General features: G+C 41.4%; 1 protein-coding gene across 2 annotated transcripts in view; it reads left to right on the top strand.

Moving 5' to 3' along the window:
* The window catches only part of LOC126091967 (coactosin-like protein), a 192,612-nt gene extending 176,191 nt beyond the window's left edge, over positions 1-16,421 (top strand). Inside the window, exons 3-5 of one of the 2 annotated variants that reach the window (XM_049907319.1) lie at positions 6,003-6,120; positions 9,886-10,008; positions 15,291-16,421. In XM_049907319.1, coding sequence (XP_049763276.1) covers positions 6,003-6,120; positions 9,886-10,008; positions 15,291-15,407 — 358 coding nt within the window. In that variant the 3' untranslated portion in view covers positions 15,408-16,421. The remainder of the gene's footprint in view (positions 1-6,002; positions 6,121-9,885; positions 10,009-15,290) is intronic. The other variant, XM_049907320.1, reaches the window with a different exon arrangement.
* Positions 16,422-19,497: the final 3,076 nt, after the last annotated feature.

Raw genomic sequence — 19,497 nt, 5'->3', positions numbered from 1 at the left:
GCAATGGTTTCCTCATCTTCTACTATGTCTGCTGACAAGCGTAAGTTCAGAGTCTCAGCCACAGACAGTTCTTCCATCATTACCACAGTTCCTTGTTGTTTCTCGGTCTGACGAAGGTCAAGACTTCTCCATGGTCAACCCTTTCATTATTCAGAAAGGTGTCGACGCAATTGCAGGTCCTGTAAAGTCTTGTTCCAGATTACGAAATGGCACCTTGTTGTTAGAATCAGTCCGTGCCCTCCAGGCACAAAAATTGCTGCGTACTTCACTGCCCCACACCTTCCCTGTCCAGGTGGAAGTGCACCGTACCTTAAATTCCTCACGTGGAGTCGTTTATACCCGCTCCATCGACGGATTATCAGATGTCTGACCAGGGTATAACAGCTGTTGATAGTCATGAAAAGGGTTGACATGAACATCGTTCCAACCTGTACTGTCTTCTTGACATTTGACACAGTTCAACTCCCATCGAACATAAAAGCGGGCTATGAGATAATTTCCGTTAACCCCTACGTCCCAAACCCTACGCGTTGCTATCGGTGTCAGCGGTCCAATCATACCACCCAGTCCTGTTCCAACCTGGCCAAATGTGTTACGTGTGGCAAGGATGCCCATGAGGGTGAGGGTGCTTGTCCACCTCCATCCCCTCGTTGTATCAACTGTATGGGTGACCACGCTGCTTCCTCTAGAGATTGCCCCATTTTTAAAGACGAAAAGCTCATTCAGGAAATCAGAGTGAAGGAAAAGGTGTCGACCTTTGCTGCTTGAAAATTATTCACCAGTCGACAGCCCACCGTGCCTCACAGGAAAATACAGCACTGTCCTTGCCTCTCCTCGGCCAACAAAGGAGGCAGCCACGCAGACGTGTGATCTCACTTTTAGTGACACGGTCGTCAGATCGGCCAGCACAAAGATTGCCTGTTCAACCTCCCCACTTTCGCCTGCTCACTCTATGGCTCACCCTTCATCGGGTTCTGCTAAATCTCGATCCCAAAAGTCAGACACCTGGACTTCCAAAAAAAAGCATACTTGTGAAGATTTTTTACGTACCCCAACTTCACAACCATCGGTTCCTCCTCCTCTATCTAAACATGGTTCCAAGAAGGCTAATAAGAAACCCAGTTCCTCTCCTTCTCCGCCACGGCATGTCTCATCTACAGCACTACCTGGCGGTAACCGCCCTCGGCCGTCTTCTGTGTTGCCGAGGTGCACTGCTGGCGGCCGATCAACTAGCCGATCGCAAGCTCTGAGCAGTCGCTGAGTTGACGGCAACCTTGGTCACATTCCTCCATTTTCTGTTCACCCTATGTCCATTATCCACTGGAATATCCATGGCCTTCGAGCCAATCGGGATGAATTGTGGATCCTCTTACGATCCTACTCGCCGGTCATCTTCTGTCTTCAGGAAACAAAGCTGCGTCCCCATGACTGCTTTGTTTTCCCCCATTTTCAGTCAGTCCGATATGATCTCCCCTCTGTTGAAGGCACTCCAGCCCGTGGAGGACTCATGAATCTTCTCCATGATACTCTCCATTATCACCCAATCCCCTTAAACACTTCCTTCCAAGCTGTCGCTATCCGTCTTTCCCTTTCTGAATACACCTTCTCTCTTTGTACTGTATACATTCCATCATCCACACCAATGGCACGAGCTGATCTCCTTCATCTTCGTGGTCAGCTTCCACCCCCCTATTTGCTGGTTGGGGACTTCAATGCCCACCACCCGCTTTGGGGATCTCCACATCCTTGTCTACGCGGCTCTCTATTGCTAGACGTCTTCCACCAAGCGGATCTAGTTGGCCTCAACACCGGGGACCCTACATTTTTGTCTGCCTCCACGCGCAATTTCTCTCATTTGGACCTTTCGGTCGGTACTGTTGCGCTAGCTTGGCGCTTCGAATGGTTTGCCCTTGATGATACACACTCGAGTGACCACTTTCCATGTGTCCTTAGACTGCAGCCACAACTGCCATATATGCGCCCGAGACGCTGGAAGTTTGCTCAAGCTGATGGGACACTTTTTCATCTGTAGCGACATTAGATGACCGTCACTTTCTTAGCGTCGACGATGAGGTCACTCATATTACAGACATTATTCTTATAGCTGCGGAACGTTCAATACCTCGCACCTCTGAATTGCCCTGACGCCCCCAGTTCCTTGGTGGAACGAGGCATGCCGTGACGCAATACATGAGCGGCGATGTGCTCTTCGCGTTTTCCGCCACCATCCCACATTCGACAACTATATCCGCTATAAGCAGTTCCGAGCGCGATGCCATCACGTCATCTGCGATAGCAAGAAGGAAAGCTGGAAATTCTTCACTAGCTCATTTAACACCTTCACTCCCTCCTTGGAAGTTCGGAGTTGGATTCAACAGTTATCAGGCACGCCTAGTTTCTCCACGGTCTCTGGGCTCACTGTTGCACATGATCAATTAGTGTACCACATTGCAATTTCTAATTCATTGGGTCAACACTTTGCTGAGATTTCAAGCTCTTCAAATTACCCGCCAGCATTTCTCCCGAAGAAACGTGCAGCGGAATTGCGACCTCTTGCTTTCTCCTCTCAAAATCGCGAAAGCTACGATACTGTTTTCTCCATGCGGGAACTCCAACATGCACTCTCTTCTTCTCGCTTCTCCACCCCAGGACCGGATGGTATCCACATCCAAATGTTGCTGCATTTACCATACCATAGTCTGCGATACCTCCTTCACTTTTATAATCGAATTTGGACTGACAGTACTTTTCCCAGACGATGGTGGGAAGCTATCGTCATTCCTGTTCAGAAACCTGGAAAGGACAAACATCTCCCCTCTAGCTATCGCCCCATTTCTCTCACAAGTAGTGCATGTAAGGTTTTGGAGCATATGGTGAATTGCCGATTAGGTTGGTGGCTGGAGTCATGCAGTTTCCGAAAGCATTGTTCTGCAATTGACAATCTTGTTGCTCTCTCCACTTATATCATGAAAAATTTTCTCCGGAATAGCCAAACAGTAGTAATATTTTTTGATCTGGAGAGCATAAGATACCTGTTGGAGGACTTGCATCCTCCGCACACTGTTCTCTTGGGGCTTTCAAGGTCAGCTGCCCCTTTTTCTTCGCGAATTTATGGCAGAGCACACATTTAAAGTGCAGGTGAACACTACTCTCTCCCATACTTTCTCCCAAGAAAACGGGGTACCCCAGGGCTCCATGCTAAGTGTTGTACTGTTTGCCATTGTCATAAATCAGATTATGGATTGTCTCCTTCCTGATGTCTCGGGCTCCCTGTTTGTGGATGATTTTGCGATCTACTACAGCTCTCAACCGACCAGCCTTCTTGAACGACATCTTAAAGGATGTCTCGATCGCCTCCACTCTTGGAGCATCGAACCCGGCTTCCGTTTTTCTCCCAGTAAGACCGTTTGTGTTAATTTTTGGCATTGTATGGAGTTTCTTCCACCTTCCTTACATCTAGCACCTATCAACCTTCCACTTTCGGATGTCACTAAATTCTTGGGTCTTATGTTTGACAGAAAACATTGCTGGTCCTCCCACATTTCCTATCTTTCGGCTTGGTGTCTGCGATTCCTGAAGACCCTCAGTGTCCTGAATGGTACCTCCTGGGGAGCTGACAGAGTGGTCCTTCTCCACCTCTATCGCACCTTAGTGTGCTCGAAATTGGACTATTGAAGCATAGTTTACTCCTGCTCTGCCGTCTATTCTTCGGTGTCTCGACTCTATCCACCACCGTGGATTACGTTTAGTGTCTGGAGCTTTTTACACCAGCTCTGTGGAAAGCCTTTATGCTGGGACTGCTGAACCTCCGCTATCCAATCGGCGAGCAGTCCTTCTGAGTCGTTATGCTAGCCATTTGTCTTCCATGCCTGCTAATCCGGCCCATGACATTTTTTTTTCGACGCCTCCTTGGATTTAGGGTATGCAGGCCACCCTTCCTTCCTACTACCACCGGGAGTCCGATTCCGTCAACTGCTCCATTCTCTTTCCTTCCACTTTCCTAAAACTTTCTTGACAACTTGGGGTACAGCACCACCTTGGCTCTGTCCCTGGACCCGCCTGCTCTGTGACCTTTGTCAGTTTCCCAAGGATGGTACCCCTTCACTTGTTTATCGTCAGGAATTTGCTACTCTGTGCACAAATGAAGGAAGCTACCTTTATTTACACTGATAGCTCAAAAACATCGTTTGGTGTAGAGTGCATATATTGTTGGCGACACTCCAAATCGATTTCGGCTTCCTGACCAGTGTTCAGTTTATACTGCGGAGCTTTACGCTGTTCTCCAGGCTGTCCAATACATCCGTCGCCATCAGTGGATACCATATGTTATCTGCTCAGTCTCTCAGCTCTCTCCTCAGTCTCCAAGCTCTTTACCCTGTGCACCCTCTGGTCCACCGGATTCAGGACTGCTTATGCTTGCTCCACCTGGGGGGCGTCTGTGTGGCGTTCCTCTGCATTCCAGGACACACTGGTATCTGTGGAAATAAGGCGGCAGATATAGCAGCCAAGGCTGCAGTCTCTCTTCTTCAGCCAGCTATTCGATAAATTCCCTTCGCCGATCTATGGAGCGTTTTATGTCATTGTGTTGTTCTTTTATGGCACACACATTGGTCGACACTTCCCCATAATAAATTGCGGGTTTGTGAAAGCTCTTCCCTGTGCTTGGACCTCTTCCTACCAAATGCATCGTCGGGAGGAGGTAATTTTAACTAGACTCCAGATAGGGCACTGTCTTTTTAGATATCGACATCTTTTAAGCGGCAATCCTCCCCATTCCATCCCTACTGCTCTCAGCTGTGGACGGTAAGACACTTTTTACTTGAGTGTCCCTATTTTACTCTGTTATGCGCCCGTCTACAACTGTCGCCTGATGTATCGTCCATTTTAGCAGATGACATGCACTCAGCCGATTGCGTTCTTGAGTTTGTTAGTGCCAGTGAGATGATGTCAGTCATTTGAAGCTCTTTTTAGGGACAATCAACTCCTTTCTATAGTGGTTTTTTTAAGCTTTCCTTCTGCTTTTAGTTTCTCCAATTTTTTGAGTTTCGTTCCCATTGCTGCTGGTTTCCATTTTCGTTTTTTACCTTTTCCTAAATCACCGACTGGGCGCTAATAACCATAGCAGTTTTGCACCCTAAAACCAAAACAAACAAAAAGACAGGTAGCATTGGGTGGATCCCTACATGATCCAACAATGCAAGTATCTGTGTTGTCTGATGGTGGAATTGTCGCTATTTAGCAGTTTTGTAATATTAAACATGAGTGATTTTTTAAATTAGAAAATCTGATGTTTCAAGCTTTTAAAAAACAATATTGTTACAACAAATGTTTTATCACATATGAATAAGTTAAATGACATGCATGTCTTTTTTGTTACCATTTAATGGAGATGTTTTACTTGACAGGATAGGCTGTATTGTTGTTTGCAGGTATGTTAGATATGACTTTCATATACCTGACAGCAATAGATTCAGTGTAACTGCTTTTTTTCAACTCAGGATGTGATTTGCAGGTATGAAAAATGCCAAATTAATAGTCCACATTAAATTGTGCCAAAGATAGCTGGCAAGTAAAGTTGGTAGAAAGGCCAGACAATTGCAAGGGTGTATAATCTCAAATATTACCACACAAAGTAACAAAAATTATGATGATCAAACCAACATTTGGATTGAGTACAGCTTTATTTGGTAGAATGCAAAGAAAAGGAAAAGGTCTTTGGACTTCAGTTTATGTATGAAATTATCTCCTATGTGTCTGATGAAATTAAAATGTTGATATTAAGTCTTTACAAGATTTCAATAGCATACTGCTCTAACCTCTAGATCTGCAAAGTCTGTTGCACATTTAGATAACTTAAGAGATTTGTGCGACAGAAAAACTGTTAACTGAGTTACGTATAATATTATTGACAATATTGTCAAATAGTTTATTAAAATACAAAAGCTTAATACTATTATTTAATTCAAAACTATCTCTTCATTAAAAGAAGCATTGTTCTGCAGGGCAGTATTCAAGTTCGAAGGAAGCCGTATTGTGTGCTCAGCAAAGGGTAAGGACTTTGACCAGTTCAGAGAGCAGTTTGGAGATGAAGATAGAGCCTTTGGGTACATAAGGATACAGGTGAGAACAAACATTTTTCTTTCATATAAATATGCAGTAGGTTTCCCTAAAACTTCTGTATACTCACTGGACTGCATACCTAAGAAAATATGCCTGTGTTAACATGAGCAGTTTCCTGCATGATTATTCTGAAAGTTTTTTTTTTTCAAATACTTGTAAATATGATCAAACATCTAATGGGAATGCAGCCAGATGATGTCTTCGACAACTTCCGGTATTTCGACAGTTGAACATCAGTTATTTTCAAGGCACAAATGCAAGAGTGGTGTTCAGACATTTAAATCCTTGGAAGGAGGCTATGCAGACCAAGAACCATTCACCGTCACTCTGTAAAAACTAGTGCAGGCACACAACCCAGGATAAGTGTCAGTAGTAAATGATAACGAGTAGGTGGGTGAATAGCATGAACACTGTCCCTCTCTTACTTGACAAGCGAACCCTGCTATGAGCTTATTTAATCTCAACTGCAGCTTGCTAACACAGTCCCAAAAGCTGAAAGTGCATGCCAGAATGTGTATGTTGTAGTCCATTGGATGACCAGTGCCAAGGCAATGTTAAATAGCAGATAGGTTCAGTTGTTATAAGCATGGGTAATGCTTAAATTCAATACATTGATTCTCCATGGTCCTGGTGGTCTGACAAATCTGACATTCCCCAACTCTAAAGCACAGCAGACGCTCACCTTAAACAAACAAAGGTTCTTTTACAGACCCTAAGACAGACCTAATCGTAGATGGTGTTAAAAATGCACTTTGCACAATGTTTCCACAAAATATGACTAATCCTTTTGGAAATACTTCCTGCATAAGGCAAAGAGTCGATAGACTTCAGTAGCATTTCAAACAGATTGGTTATATTTTGTGGAAACAGGTTATATTTTGTGGAAACATTGTGTGAACCATGTTTGGCCATCTTTTATTCGGGCTTTATTAGACCTGTAAATGATGTAATTCATTAGTGTAAGGTGGGAATGAGATCAGAACTGTGGAGGAACTGTATATATGAGGAGTAGAAGTATGAAGCTGGAATTTCCCTGAGGGGCTAGCCATCAGTGTAGGGCCTGGTTGACTGCATCTGCAAAGCCATCTGCTTCCTGTAATGGCTGACAACGAATATCAGTGCACAGTAACTAAAGTACCATTCATCGGTATCTGTTTCAAATCCATAAACATGTCTAATTTTGTGCCTATGAACTAAGATTTGCGGACAGTGTTGGTTTTGTTATCATTTGAAGAAAACTGCTGCAGAATGGCATTATGGAACAACTGAATATGATGCAAAAAGCTATTTCTCTTTGGCTGAAAGCTATAGGAAAAGTTCAGAATGTGGAAAAAATGGGTTCTGCATGAGCTGAATGGAAGACAGCAACCAGCTTGAAACACCACTTGTGAAATGCTGCTTGCCAGGTAGAAAAGAAAGTAGTCTCTCCATCGAATAGTGACAGGTGATGAAAAATGGAGCCTAAACATCGTAAATCGCAGGTGAATCCAGGTAGACCATGGAAATCCATTGCAAGACCAAACTGCTTCGGAAAGATGATGATGCTTTGTTTGGTGGGATCAGAAGGGTCTCATCTATTATGATCTGCTGAAACATGGTGAAACTGTTAACACTGATCACTACCAATAACAAATGATACATTTGAATTGAGCATTACATGAAAAATGACTGGAATATGGAGAAAGATAACAAAAATCATATTGCTCCATGAAAATGAAAATGCCCCATCACAAACAGCAAAATGGGTCAGGGAAATGATAGAGGTGTACAGTTGAAAAATACTAGGGCATGCGGCTTATTCTCCAGGCAAACCTGCTATGGCAGAACACTGCCTCAGTACCAGTCATCCTATGTAATGAACAGATTCTGGCATAACCTTGTGTGTTGAGATAAAGGTTTCTCTTAAATTGTGCTTAGAATACTGCTCTACCTCAGGTCAGACAGAATTAATGATGCTTGCTCATCAATTGATCATTTTCACTCTAAATTACTTCGGACATTGCATGGTGGTGGTGGTGGTGGTGGTGGTGGTGGTGGTGGTGGTGGTCTATTTATTGGTCCTGTTGCCTAAAAAAGCATTTTTTTGCATCAGATGTAGGAAAAGTCAAGTTAGAAGTACACTTCTGAAAGTGATTTCTAAGAATATTTATTTAAGGTTACAATAAAACACATCATACGCTAAGTATTTGTGCTTCATAAATTTAAATATTCAATGGAATAAAAGCAGTGAAGCTGTAAATATGACTTCAGAGATTTTCCTAAGGTTTTGACATCAGTAATAGCTTTTATGTATTCAGGAAGTTCATTATAAAGTTAAACTCCCATGTGTAAATTATCTTCTTAACATGGAGATGGTTTGTGTCCTAACATTGGTTCCCTGGTTCACACAGTGTTCCCCCATTGCATTTGTGCATTGGAAATAGTGTGTTAACCTGTGACCTATCAGAGTTTGCTGAAGTTCTCACCCCACTATATTCTGCAAGGTTGGGTGAGCACTGAGTGAGAAACTGGAGTCTTGCAGTTGTAAATATGGCTGAATACAAAAAAAAGTTCTGCATGTTTGCGTGCTGTTTGCTGCCTGAACTTCACAGTGAAAAACATTAATACTTGGTAATATGTTAATGGATACTGGGGTGAAAATGCACATTTTAGTAGAGTAGAACAAGTATGCATCATGAATGGGGCACAATATAGACAGAAGATTATTAACAAAGTTGATGCTAGAGGAAAAATATTTTACTTCAATCTTTGTGGTTGTTCAATTAAACTGTCTTTAAATTTAAAGGATATAATACTGAAGTGGAATATACTGTATTAAATTGGAATAACTTACTTGTGTGGAGATATTACAATGTTTCCAAAAATTTGGTGTATTTGAGAAAGTAGAGAAACACTAATGAGCTTTGACAAGAAAGAAAGTTGTATTAGAATTGTTAAACATTTGACAATGGAAGAAACAAATTTCTAAGAAATATGAAACTTTGATGTTAAAAAATTAGAAATAATTTATTAAAAACATATCCTATTGTGTTGTGTAATTCCTATGTATGTATATGTGAAATTAACTATTGAGATAACAAAAATTTCAGTTTGGACATCATTTAGTGATTTTTAATTGTGAATACAAAGTGCTAATAGAAAGAAAAACCTGATCTACATTTTTCTGAGAATCTTCAAGCTCCAAATGAGAAGTGCAAATAGTTGCTCCTGGTGTGAAAATTTAATCAATGGTAGTGTCAAGTAGTTTAATGAATACAACCATTTTTACAAAGAAAGTAAACAAAATTGAATATGCATAGATCTGTAGTTATGCTGGCTAAGTTGCAGAAAAAGTTCTTACAGCAGATTCAGAAAAAAAGACTCTTAAGAGTGAAAGTTATGCAGGATGCATTTTGAAATTGTTTCCATCTTCAGAAATCAAAGTGCAAAGGTAGCACAAGGACAAGTGTTAAGTTGTGTACATAACATGAGATTACTGTCATGTTAAGTACACATTTGGTTATGCTTTTCTTTGTGCTACCTTTGCACTTGGATTTCTGAAAATGGAAATAATTTTGAAACATGTTGTGTGTAGTTAGTGATCAGCAGTCATTCCTAATCTGCTGTAAGACTTATGTGACCTAGCCAGCTTAATTATAGATCTACACATAATTAACAGAATGGTCACTAATCTCCTACTTAACTTTGTCACATCTCTGAGAAAACAAAAGCATGTTTTTTTCATTTTCATTTAAATGTTAATATCTTATTCTTAAATCTCTACAGATGGGTGATGAGATGAGCAAGAGACAAAAGTTCCTATTTGTGACGTGGGTGGGCCCATCTGTTGGAGTGATAAAGAGAGCAAAGATGAGTACTGATAAAGCTGTTATCAAGGACATTATTGCTGTAAGTATGTGACAAACTGAACACACATACTTCACTTGCCAAACTAATGAAGTCACTAATAGTTGATTTACTATGTCACAGTTTGAGATTAGAATATAAACCTGTTCCCTTGTTTTAGAAATGATATCATTCTATTGTTTTATGGTAAAGTTTATAACTGGTACACTATTTTGTGATCATAACTAAAAAATTTACTGTATTCTGTTTGAAAGTATTTAATTTACTGTAGCCATAAATTTCAAAATTTTATGAACTGAGAAAACATACTTTTCTTATATTACTTTTGGATTTATGGCCAGTGTTTAAATATAATTTGAGCTCTGTAGAATGCCACACTTCAGTTCTTTCTTTGATGTAAAAATTCGAATACAGGATGTGCAGAGTCTTAAAAACACACATGCAAATATAATTAAAATGAATTGTGTTTCAGACCAAAATACCTTTACTTTCTACTAAAACTTAGTGTTCATGCCTGTGGACAGCCACAAGAAGACGGACTTCGTCAAGACATAAAGTTAATAAGATTTGTGTGTTTGGGTTGTTATATACTGCGTGCTTTAGATTGGTCAAAGTTACAATGAACTGACTTTCACCAAAAACATTTGTACAAGTTGTGGTGTTAAATCATCCAATAAAATGTATGTGGTTAGTGCAACAAAGTAAGAGAAGAAACAATATCTATTATGCAGTAGGAGATGACTTTTTCTCTCTTCCTTTTTGCATTTTCTTCTTCATCATCATCATCATGAAATGGTCAGTGGCAGTGTTCTCAAACTTCCCCATTATAGGAGTTGCTGGTGGAAGGTGGTAACATTTCATACATTCACTTCTGCCTGAGGTATTTAAATCATTGTTACTTAGCATTAATTTTGGAGCATTATTGTGGACAAGTAATAACAGAGGTGCTAAGTTGTGGTATGGGATGTCTTTAGCAGTAATTTCCATGCAATATAAGTAATATTTTTGTAGTTAGCTCAATTAGAAAAATTGTAACCAACTCTTTTGTAGGCATATTCATCTGCATGCATGATACACAAAAGGTTCTGACCTGAGTGAAAGGGATATGGATGGGAATCAGTCACAAATCACTGTCATTGCAAGTGAGTCCAGAAATGAGTTACAAACTGATAAATGTCTTGTGATACACTAACAATTGCAGTGAACATTAAGCATCAGTTACAAGTACCTGCTAAGTGTGAGAAAAGCCACTGTTACACTTCATTTGATCTCTCGAATCGTCTCAGTGCAATTAATGGTATGTTTTTGGGTATTCGTCTAAGCAGTGTTCGTATTTTAAGGACAATACTTGATGACCAACCTATTTGTTGTCTTCAGGTGCCGAGAGTGGTGCTCTTATGAGTACTAAGTGTCTGGACTCCAGAAAGTCTACCATTGTGGGTCTCATTTTGCTATTCATAATAGTTGGATTCTCTAAAGTTCTAATGGCTTAGTGTGTGTGTGTGTGTGTGTGTGTGTGTGTGTGTGTGTGTGTGTGTGTACACATCTATCTGGGTTATATCGTTTTATTCCTTGAAACCACCTTCCACTTCTTTACAAGGTAACTTACTTGGAACTCGCAGCCACTCTTCTTTACTGGCTAGCCGGCTGCTGGAAACACTCTTGACTTCTTCCCCGTCGAATAATGCTAGGTACAGGAATTTTTAGACTCACTCTACGTACAAAATAAGTAGACATGCAAACTTTACTTTTCATCAATTAATGATTTATTTGTCCTCCATACACAATAAAACTCTCACTTTCCACATAAATATGTAACTTCCTGTAAGTCTCTCATAAAGCCGAAAGTCAGAAACAAATTGAGTTACAGTTAAAAGAAAGTTTGCTTAGATACCATAACTTTTATTAACATGAATCAGAAAATGTCTCGCCTATAGCAAGCTTATGTCAAGAGTTCTCAAGAGTTCTTTTTAAACTGTCCTTGTTTTAATAACAATAATCAATGACACAATAAGCACAGAGCTGCATATAAACTCTGATTCTTCCTTACACACTAAAACATCTATGGATTGCCTGACACGTACTTGCCGGTGCCGTTCATCCACCGCATCTACTTTCTTTCCGCAACTGGTTTTAAACCTGCGCACACAAAGGTGTGACATGCAGTACATAGGATTCTACCATCCTACATTCATATCCAGAATATTGTGTGTTCGAGATGGTAGAAGGCTGAGTGGTTCTACAATTTACACAAATTCTTGAATCGCTAAAATTCCCAGTGCCCTAAAATTCCCAGAGCCTACTATGTTTTGATGCTTGTTTATTTCTAGAGCCTGCAGTGATATGCCATAACACACATTCTGTTTACCATCTCTGGTGGATGTAATGGCCAGCAACATCTATGTAAATAGTGGCGGGCCCCAAATGTTGTTTAAATTGAAAGTGCCATCCTTGTTTATGATATTTGACATCTTTATTTAGATGACTACTTAATTATGCTGTCTTAGAAACTTGTCATTCCAATGAGGGCTGTATTAAAGGGGCAGACCACCAGAATAGTAAAGGGGCTATGCAAGAAATGTCAGCAGCATACTGGACAAACACATTCAAGCAAATACTGTCACAGAACACTGCTTCAAATATGAGCATAGAATGAAGTAAAATGAGCCAAATATATTTGAGATATTTTAAAACAATTTCTGGGACAGTGTAAGGAGTCTTTATCAAAAGAAATATAATAAACAAGGATGGTGGTTTCAATTTAAATGAGGCTTGAAGTCTGGAATACATTAAGATCCCACTAGCCATTACATCCACCAGAACTAGAAAATGTTGAGAGGTGTGTTTCATAGAACATCAGAGTGGGCATCAGGAATCAAATTGAGCTGTAAATAAAGATTGGAAAGAAATGATAGATCAGTCTGGTTGGCTTCCAGACAGTGAGTACAAAACAGGAAACTCACAGCACCTGAAAAGTATTAAGCTGGTGGTCAAAATACTGCACATAAAATGGAAAAATCTTGGCTGAACACCCAGAAGCTCACCGTCATCATTAGATTTGCTTGGCAGCAAATGGAAATAGATAACCTGTTTGACATAAATCATTATTGCTTTGAGATAATGAATTTCTATACTTCACCATCCACTAGGCATCAATGATAACTTTCCATAAAGGTGTTTGCCCACTGCTGCTGACCCTGGAGTCCAGTAAACAATGTCCTTGGTCTACCTACCATCCACATCTGTGGTTCTAAGTCTCATTCAGTCATTTTATTTTAATTATTTATCAGAATTGTCCTACACTCCTCTTACTTCATCACTTCTGTTTTCCTACCTCTTAGTAAATTATAGCATGTATCTCTCTCGCTTGCTGAGCAGTCTGTTTTCATGATCAGTTAGTGCATTCAGATTCCATAGTGTATTACTGGTCTCCATTCACACAACTGACATTAATCTTTCTATTCCAGGCATAATGTAAGGTTAACTTTGAATACCATATTTAGTTTATGAAAAGCACACTAAAGTTTTTAGCCCTATTATAATGTTCAGCTTGTTGAAAGTTCTTCCATTCACTGTTGGTTTGCACTAAAACAAGTGTCATAGGAACATCAGTAAAATGACTGACATGGGTTCAAATGTGTCCTGTTAATACATCGCTTTATTCCCTCAGTTTAACACAGTCAATTTCTCCTAAGGGCACATAAAATGCAGAATATATTATTAAGCAACTGTCTCAGAAACTGGTAAGAGTTACAGGTTGCCTGTCTGATGGCTTCCAGAGGCAACAAAACAAGGATTTTCAGTATTTTGTGTAATTATTGACCGAACTTAAAAATGCTCTCATTATAAACCTAGAGGCTGTGTAACTGATAGCATGCTACCACCCAGACTTAATTCACCCAGTACTTGAGAATGAAAGCATTTATCAGGGAACTTACTGGTGATGCATAAATGACCACCTGTTGAATGGGCCTATATTTGAATTGTGTACTTCATTTCTGCAAAAATGGATCCTTCTGTGGTAGCAGGATCATAATTGCGATAATGTGACTAACCCATAACATAAACTGCCCAGAAATATTTTGCTCTGCCCTCAGGTCTTGCACTGTTTTTCCTGTAGGGAAACATTTTTCTCTAAATTCTTTTGACCACAGAGAAAGTTAAAAATCTAAACCTCCATTCTCAGTCATGAGTGGGACAGTGGATCTTGTCTAGAGTATTCATTCCATCAGCATGCATTGGAGGGTAATTTAAAATTTAGACTGTGCACACTTTTGTCATTATATGGCAATAAGTGTAGTCACTATTGGTGTACACAGCACTAACATAATTTGAACAGTTAACTGCTATTGTGCAACACAAAACATTAAAAAATGTAGTGGTTACCCATGATCAAAAATTTGCTGGTAGCCACTACCTACAAATTAAAGGCTTTTGGGCAGTCCCAAGGAAACTAAGAGAACCACATGCTGTATTTTTGGAGGCAACTGAGATAGCTGTCAACCTTACAAAAGGTGGTTGCTACTAACTACACTTGTTTTACGAGCTATGAAGATGTTGATTCTGGAAACTGCACAGTTCTAAATGACAGCCTAAAAGAGGGTCATCTTCAATCCATCCCTAAAAGACACATTATGTTCCTGAGAAAAATGTTATTCAACATTTTACATGAACATTCCTCTTCACTAACAAATTTATAAAAATTTAGTGTATGGTGGTGAGTGAATTTCTGCTGCTTTGCAATTTGCAGCTAACATGCAGTAGAGCTTTTGGAACAGAACTTCCACCAACATTTTGATCATTACATACTGACGGTCTGTGATACAACTTTCATCAGATTCTAAACCATCTTAATAGAGTTGGAACTATCTAGAAACCTGGGCTTGGGTGAAGATGTACCATTCATATGCCTGTTCAAACCATGCCAAAGTGTGTATGCTAGAATTTGAAAAAGAGGAGGAGGAGGAGGAGGAGGAGGAGGAGGAGGAGGAGGAGAAGAAACTCTGCTTGAAGCTATCATTCACTTTGAGAACACATCAAACATTTCCATTGTAATTCAGTACAGATAGTGTTCTGTTAGGGAGTTAAAACTCACTGAATATATATGGAATATAAACTTGACAAAACCAAGAATACACCCATTGTAGCCAGATAGAATACTTTGCTCTTGTGGCATTACTTATAGAACTATTTCACTTAATGTGCAAAATATGCAGCATGTTAATGTAGTATCCTAGTTCTGAATTTGTACACTGCATTGAAGATATTGTTTGATTAGCAAGTCATTTAGAAAGCTAACTACAAAACTATCAACAATGTTGCAGAACTTTGCTGTTGAACTGCAGCTGGAGAGTCAAGCAGAGCTGGATATAGATTACTTCCGCAACCACCTAGCACGTGCCGGTGGTGCCAACTATGGGACTGGAGTAAGAGACCTCTGAGGGTCTAATTTTTGCCCTCAGTGTGTGCCCACCTGAACTCTTGTACAGTGATACATAAAGTTACATGGAATGGATGCATTTCACAAAAATCTCTTGTGCAGAAACTTTAAAACAGATCTCAGAATTAAGATTTGTGCTACTACTGCATTAAAACTTAAAATTGAAAAACTGTAATGGAGAAATCATGTTCATTGTGCAACAGTCATCACTGAAGGAGCTGTGCTCTTAAATATCTGAAGTTTAGAATGCATTAAATTTTGACAACTTTTGCCCAGTAAATGGGTTAGAATTAAATGCCTCTGCCTAATTGTGCAATGACTCTTAACAATAGTCTGTATAAAATGAAGCAAGTAGAAATTAAAGCTAAACTTTGATACATTCTGAAATGTGAGACAAAGCAAAAGTTTTTTTTACATGGCTTAACTAACTTTAAATTTGTTTCCATAAGGATTATTAAGGAGCATTAAGAGCTCACATGTGTGAGACTGGCAACTAGTCAATTACTTTTTAACAGAAATGTATCAGGGATCTAAGTAAATCGTAATGAAAAATTCCACTGGTGAACTGAAAATCTTGTAATTTTTGGTGAAGATTATTTTGTACAAATAATTTTACTGATGTGTATTCCTTTATAATTAACTGGCAACTGCTGTGGACCAAATTTTTTCTGGAAGTTAAATTTTGTAGCTTTTTATTATATGTGAATGTGCACAATTTTACAACTTTGCATACATGCCTCCACAAAGAAAAAAGCATTGCTACAAGACTGGTATCTACAAAGCTCAAAAATTTTGGAGGCAACATATTTGCAGTCTTTTTAAATCTCTCCAGCTTTCTGAAACATTTTAATGGAAATTTGGTATAAGATGCAAACAACACTTAGTATCAAAGAATTTATATATTATACATTTTAAACTGTACTAATATGGTAACTTAATACATTTCCATGTAGACATTAAATGAGGGTTTAAAAAATTAGTGTTATTATAGTTTTTGGATCAACATTTATATGAAATAAAATTTTCTGTCAAAACATTTTTTTGTAATCATTCTTAGATTGTGATTGTAGCTTATGAGAATCCCACATTAATAGGTCTTTATATCAGATAGCAATATTTCCTTTAAATTTTAGAAAATTTAATGAAGTATTTGTGTTATACATCAGGATCTTTCAAAACAAGAAAATTCTTATTTAACCTTTTAAATTCAGAAATGACGGAGGAATATAAATTATATGCTAGTGTCGCAAGTGTTCAGTTAGTGTCTTTAATATACAGAAAATTGATCATGAACTGAAAATATTTTAAACATGGATACAAGACTACCTGTGAAGCAGAAGTTGATGAAAGTGCACTATGTAAAATTGCAGACTTTCAGAAGTAGGTGCTTTCTCACAGGAGGAAAGGAAGGGTTGATGGAAGAGACAAGTAAGACTTAAGGGTACATGGAAAATATGCAGAAAGTCACTATATTTGAGTGGGTGCTAAATGAGCCAAAAATATGGGGATTAAAAGTAAGAAAAATAAAGGTGAGAAAATTTAAATTAGTGGAAAGTAGACAAGGTTCAGAAATTAGTGATAAAACAAACATCTAAACGCTAATCTGGTGTACACCATATAGTGGAGAATTTACCAGAATAATCTGAGATTTCTATTGCATTCAAAATTGCTGGACAAAAGATGTTTAATCTTAACACTGAAAGTTCTCTAAGACAAGAGCAAAAAAGTTGCAAAAGTAATAATTTTTTTTGCTTGTATTTGAAGGGTGTTTCCAAGAAATTAGTAAGACTCTCCTTACGTGCAGTGTTTCGAACTGGAGGTTCGTTAACCATTTCTACGATTCTCATGGTAATGGTTTGACTGATGAACAAACTGTAGGATTTTTTGACTGGGAGCTCTCTCTTCCTTCCTTTTGTGGGTTAGTTACGACCTAAGGAATCTTCTGATACAGCTGACACCTGTGTTCCCATGTGTATATTCATGTCATCATTCCATCTTAAATTGCACCAGGTAAATCCATTTATGGAAACACTGAAAAATCGTGATGTGTTGTGGCCAGACTGGTGCTGAAACCCAAGCAGTTAATAAGTCTCATAAAAAAATTCTTGGCACCAACATGTCAAATTTTTGACTGCCTATGAAAGATAAACCAGTGTAACATAGCATATTCCAATGAGAACAAATTGTCCCATGAACCTGATCTTGCTCAACATCAAAGATCTGAGCTACGGTTGTGATGACATGCACAGTACTGTTCACAATAAACGCATCAAAGATACAGTAATTATTTGCTCAAACTGGAATTGCATGGGATTAAAATTATTTTCCAAATTCGACAAGTACACCCAAACATGTACAAAATACAGTGAAACTTGATCAAAATGCTAAAACACGTTTCCCCCGAATTGAACGCGACACGTTCCCCCCCCCCCCCCCCGAATTGAACGCGACACGTTCCCCCCCCCGAACCCCCCCCGAAATGAACGCGACACGTTTCCCCCCCCCCCCCCGAATTGAACGCGACACGTTTCGCCCCCCCCCCCCCGAATTGAACGCGACACGTTTTCGCCCCCCCCCCCCCGAATTGAACGCGACACGTTCTTCCCCCCCCCCCCCCGAATTGAACGCGACACGTTTCCCCCCCCCCCCCCGAATTGAACGCGACACGTTTCCCCCCCCCCCGAATTGAACGCGACACGTTCCCCCCCCCCCCGAATTGAACGCGACACGTTCCCCCCCCCCCCCCCCCCGAATTGAACGCGACACGTTTCCCCCCCTCCCGATTGAACGCGACACCGTTTCCCCCCCCTCCCGAATTGAACGCGACACGTTTCCCCCCCTCCCGAATTGAACGCGACACGTTTCCCCCCCTCCCGAATTGAACGCGACACGTTTCCCCCCCTCCCGAATTGAACGCGACACGTTTCCCCCCCCTCCCGAATTGAACGCGACACGTTTCCCCCCCTCCCCGAATTGAACGCGACACGTTTCCCCCCCCCCCGAATTGAACGCGACACGTTTCCCCCCCCCCGAATTGAACGCGACACGTTTCCCCCCCCCCGAATTGAACGCGACACGTTTCCCCCCCGAATTGAACGCGACACGTTTCCCCCCCCCCGAATTGAACGCGACACGTTTCCCCCCCCCCCCCCGAATTGAACGCGACACGTTCCCCCCCCCCCCCGAATTGAACGCGACACGTTCCCCCCCCCCCCCGAATTGAACCGCGACACGTTCCCCCCCCCCCCCCCCCCGAATTGAACGCGACACGTTTCCCCCCCCCCGAATTGAACGCGACACGTTCCCCCCCCCCCGAATTGAACGCGACACGTTTCCCCCCCCCCCCCGAATTGAACGCGACCACGTTTCCCCCCCCCCGAATTGAACGCGACGTTTCCCCCCCCGAATTGAACGCGACACGTTCCCCCCCCCCCCCGAATTGAACGCGACACGTTTCCCCCCCCCGAATTGAACGCGACACGTTTCCCCCCCCCGAATTGAACGCGACACGTTTCCCCCCCCCCCGAATGAACGCGACACGTTTCCCCCCCCCCGAATTGAAACGCGACACGTTTCCCCCCCCCCCCGAATTGAACGCGACACGTTTCCCCCCCCCCCCCCGAATTGAACGCGACACGTTTCCCCCCCCCCCCCCCGAATTGAACGCGACACGTTTCCCCCCCCCCCGAATTGAACGCGACACGTTTCCCCCCCCCCGAATTGAACGCGACACGTTTCCCCCCCCCCGAATTGAACGCGACACGTTTCCCCCCCCCCCCCCCCGAATTGAACGCGACACGTTTTCCCCCCCCCCCGAATTGAACGCGACACGTTTTCCCCCCCCCCCCCCGAATTGAACGCGACACGTTTCCCCCCCCCCCCCCCCCGAATTGAACGCGACACGTTTCCCCCCCCCCCCCCCCCGAATTGAACGCGACACGTTTTCCCCCCCCCCCGAATTGAACGCGACACGTTTTCCCCCCCCCCCCCCCCCGAATTGAACGCGACACGTTTTCCCCCCCCCCCCCCCCCCGAATTGAACGCGACACGTTCCCCCCCCCCCGAATTGAACGCGACACGTTCCCCCCCCC

The sequence above is a fragment of the Schistocerca cancellata genome, chromosome 7 (assembly GCF_023864275.1).
Source record: "Schistocerca cancellata isolate TAMUIC-IGC-003103 chromosome 7, iqSchCanc2.1, whole genome shotgun sequence".
In the NCBI taxonomy this organism is placed as follows: Eukaryota; Metazoa; Arthropoda; class Insecta; order Orthoptera; family Acrididae; genus Schistocerca; species Schistocerca cancellata.
The sequence above is the reverse complement of the archived record's forward strand: the minus strand, read 5'-3'. Positions and strand labels throughout refer to the sequence as shown.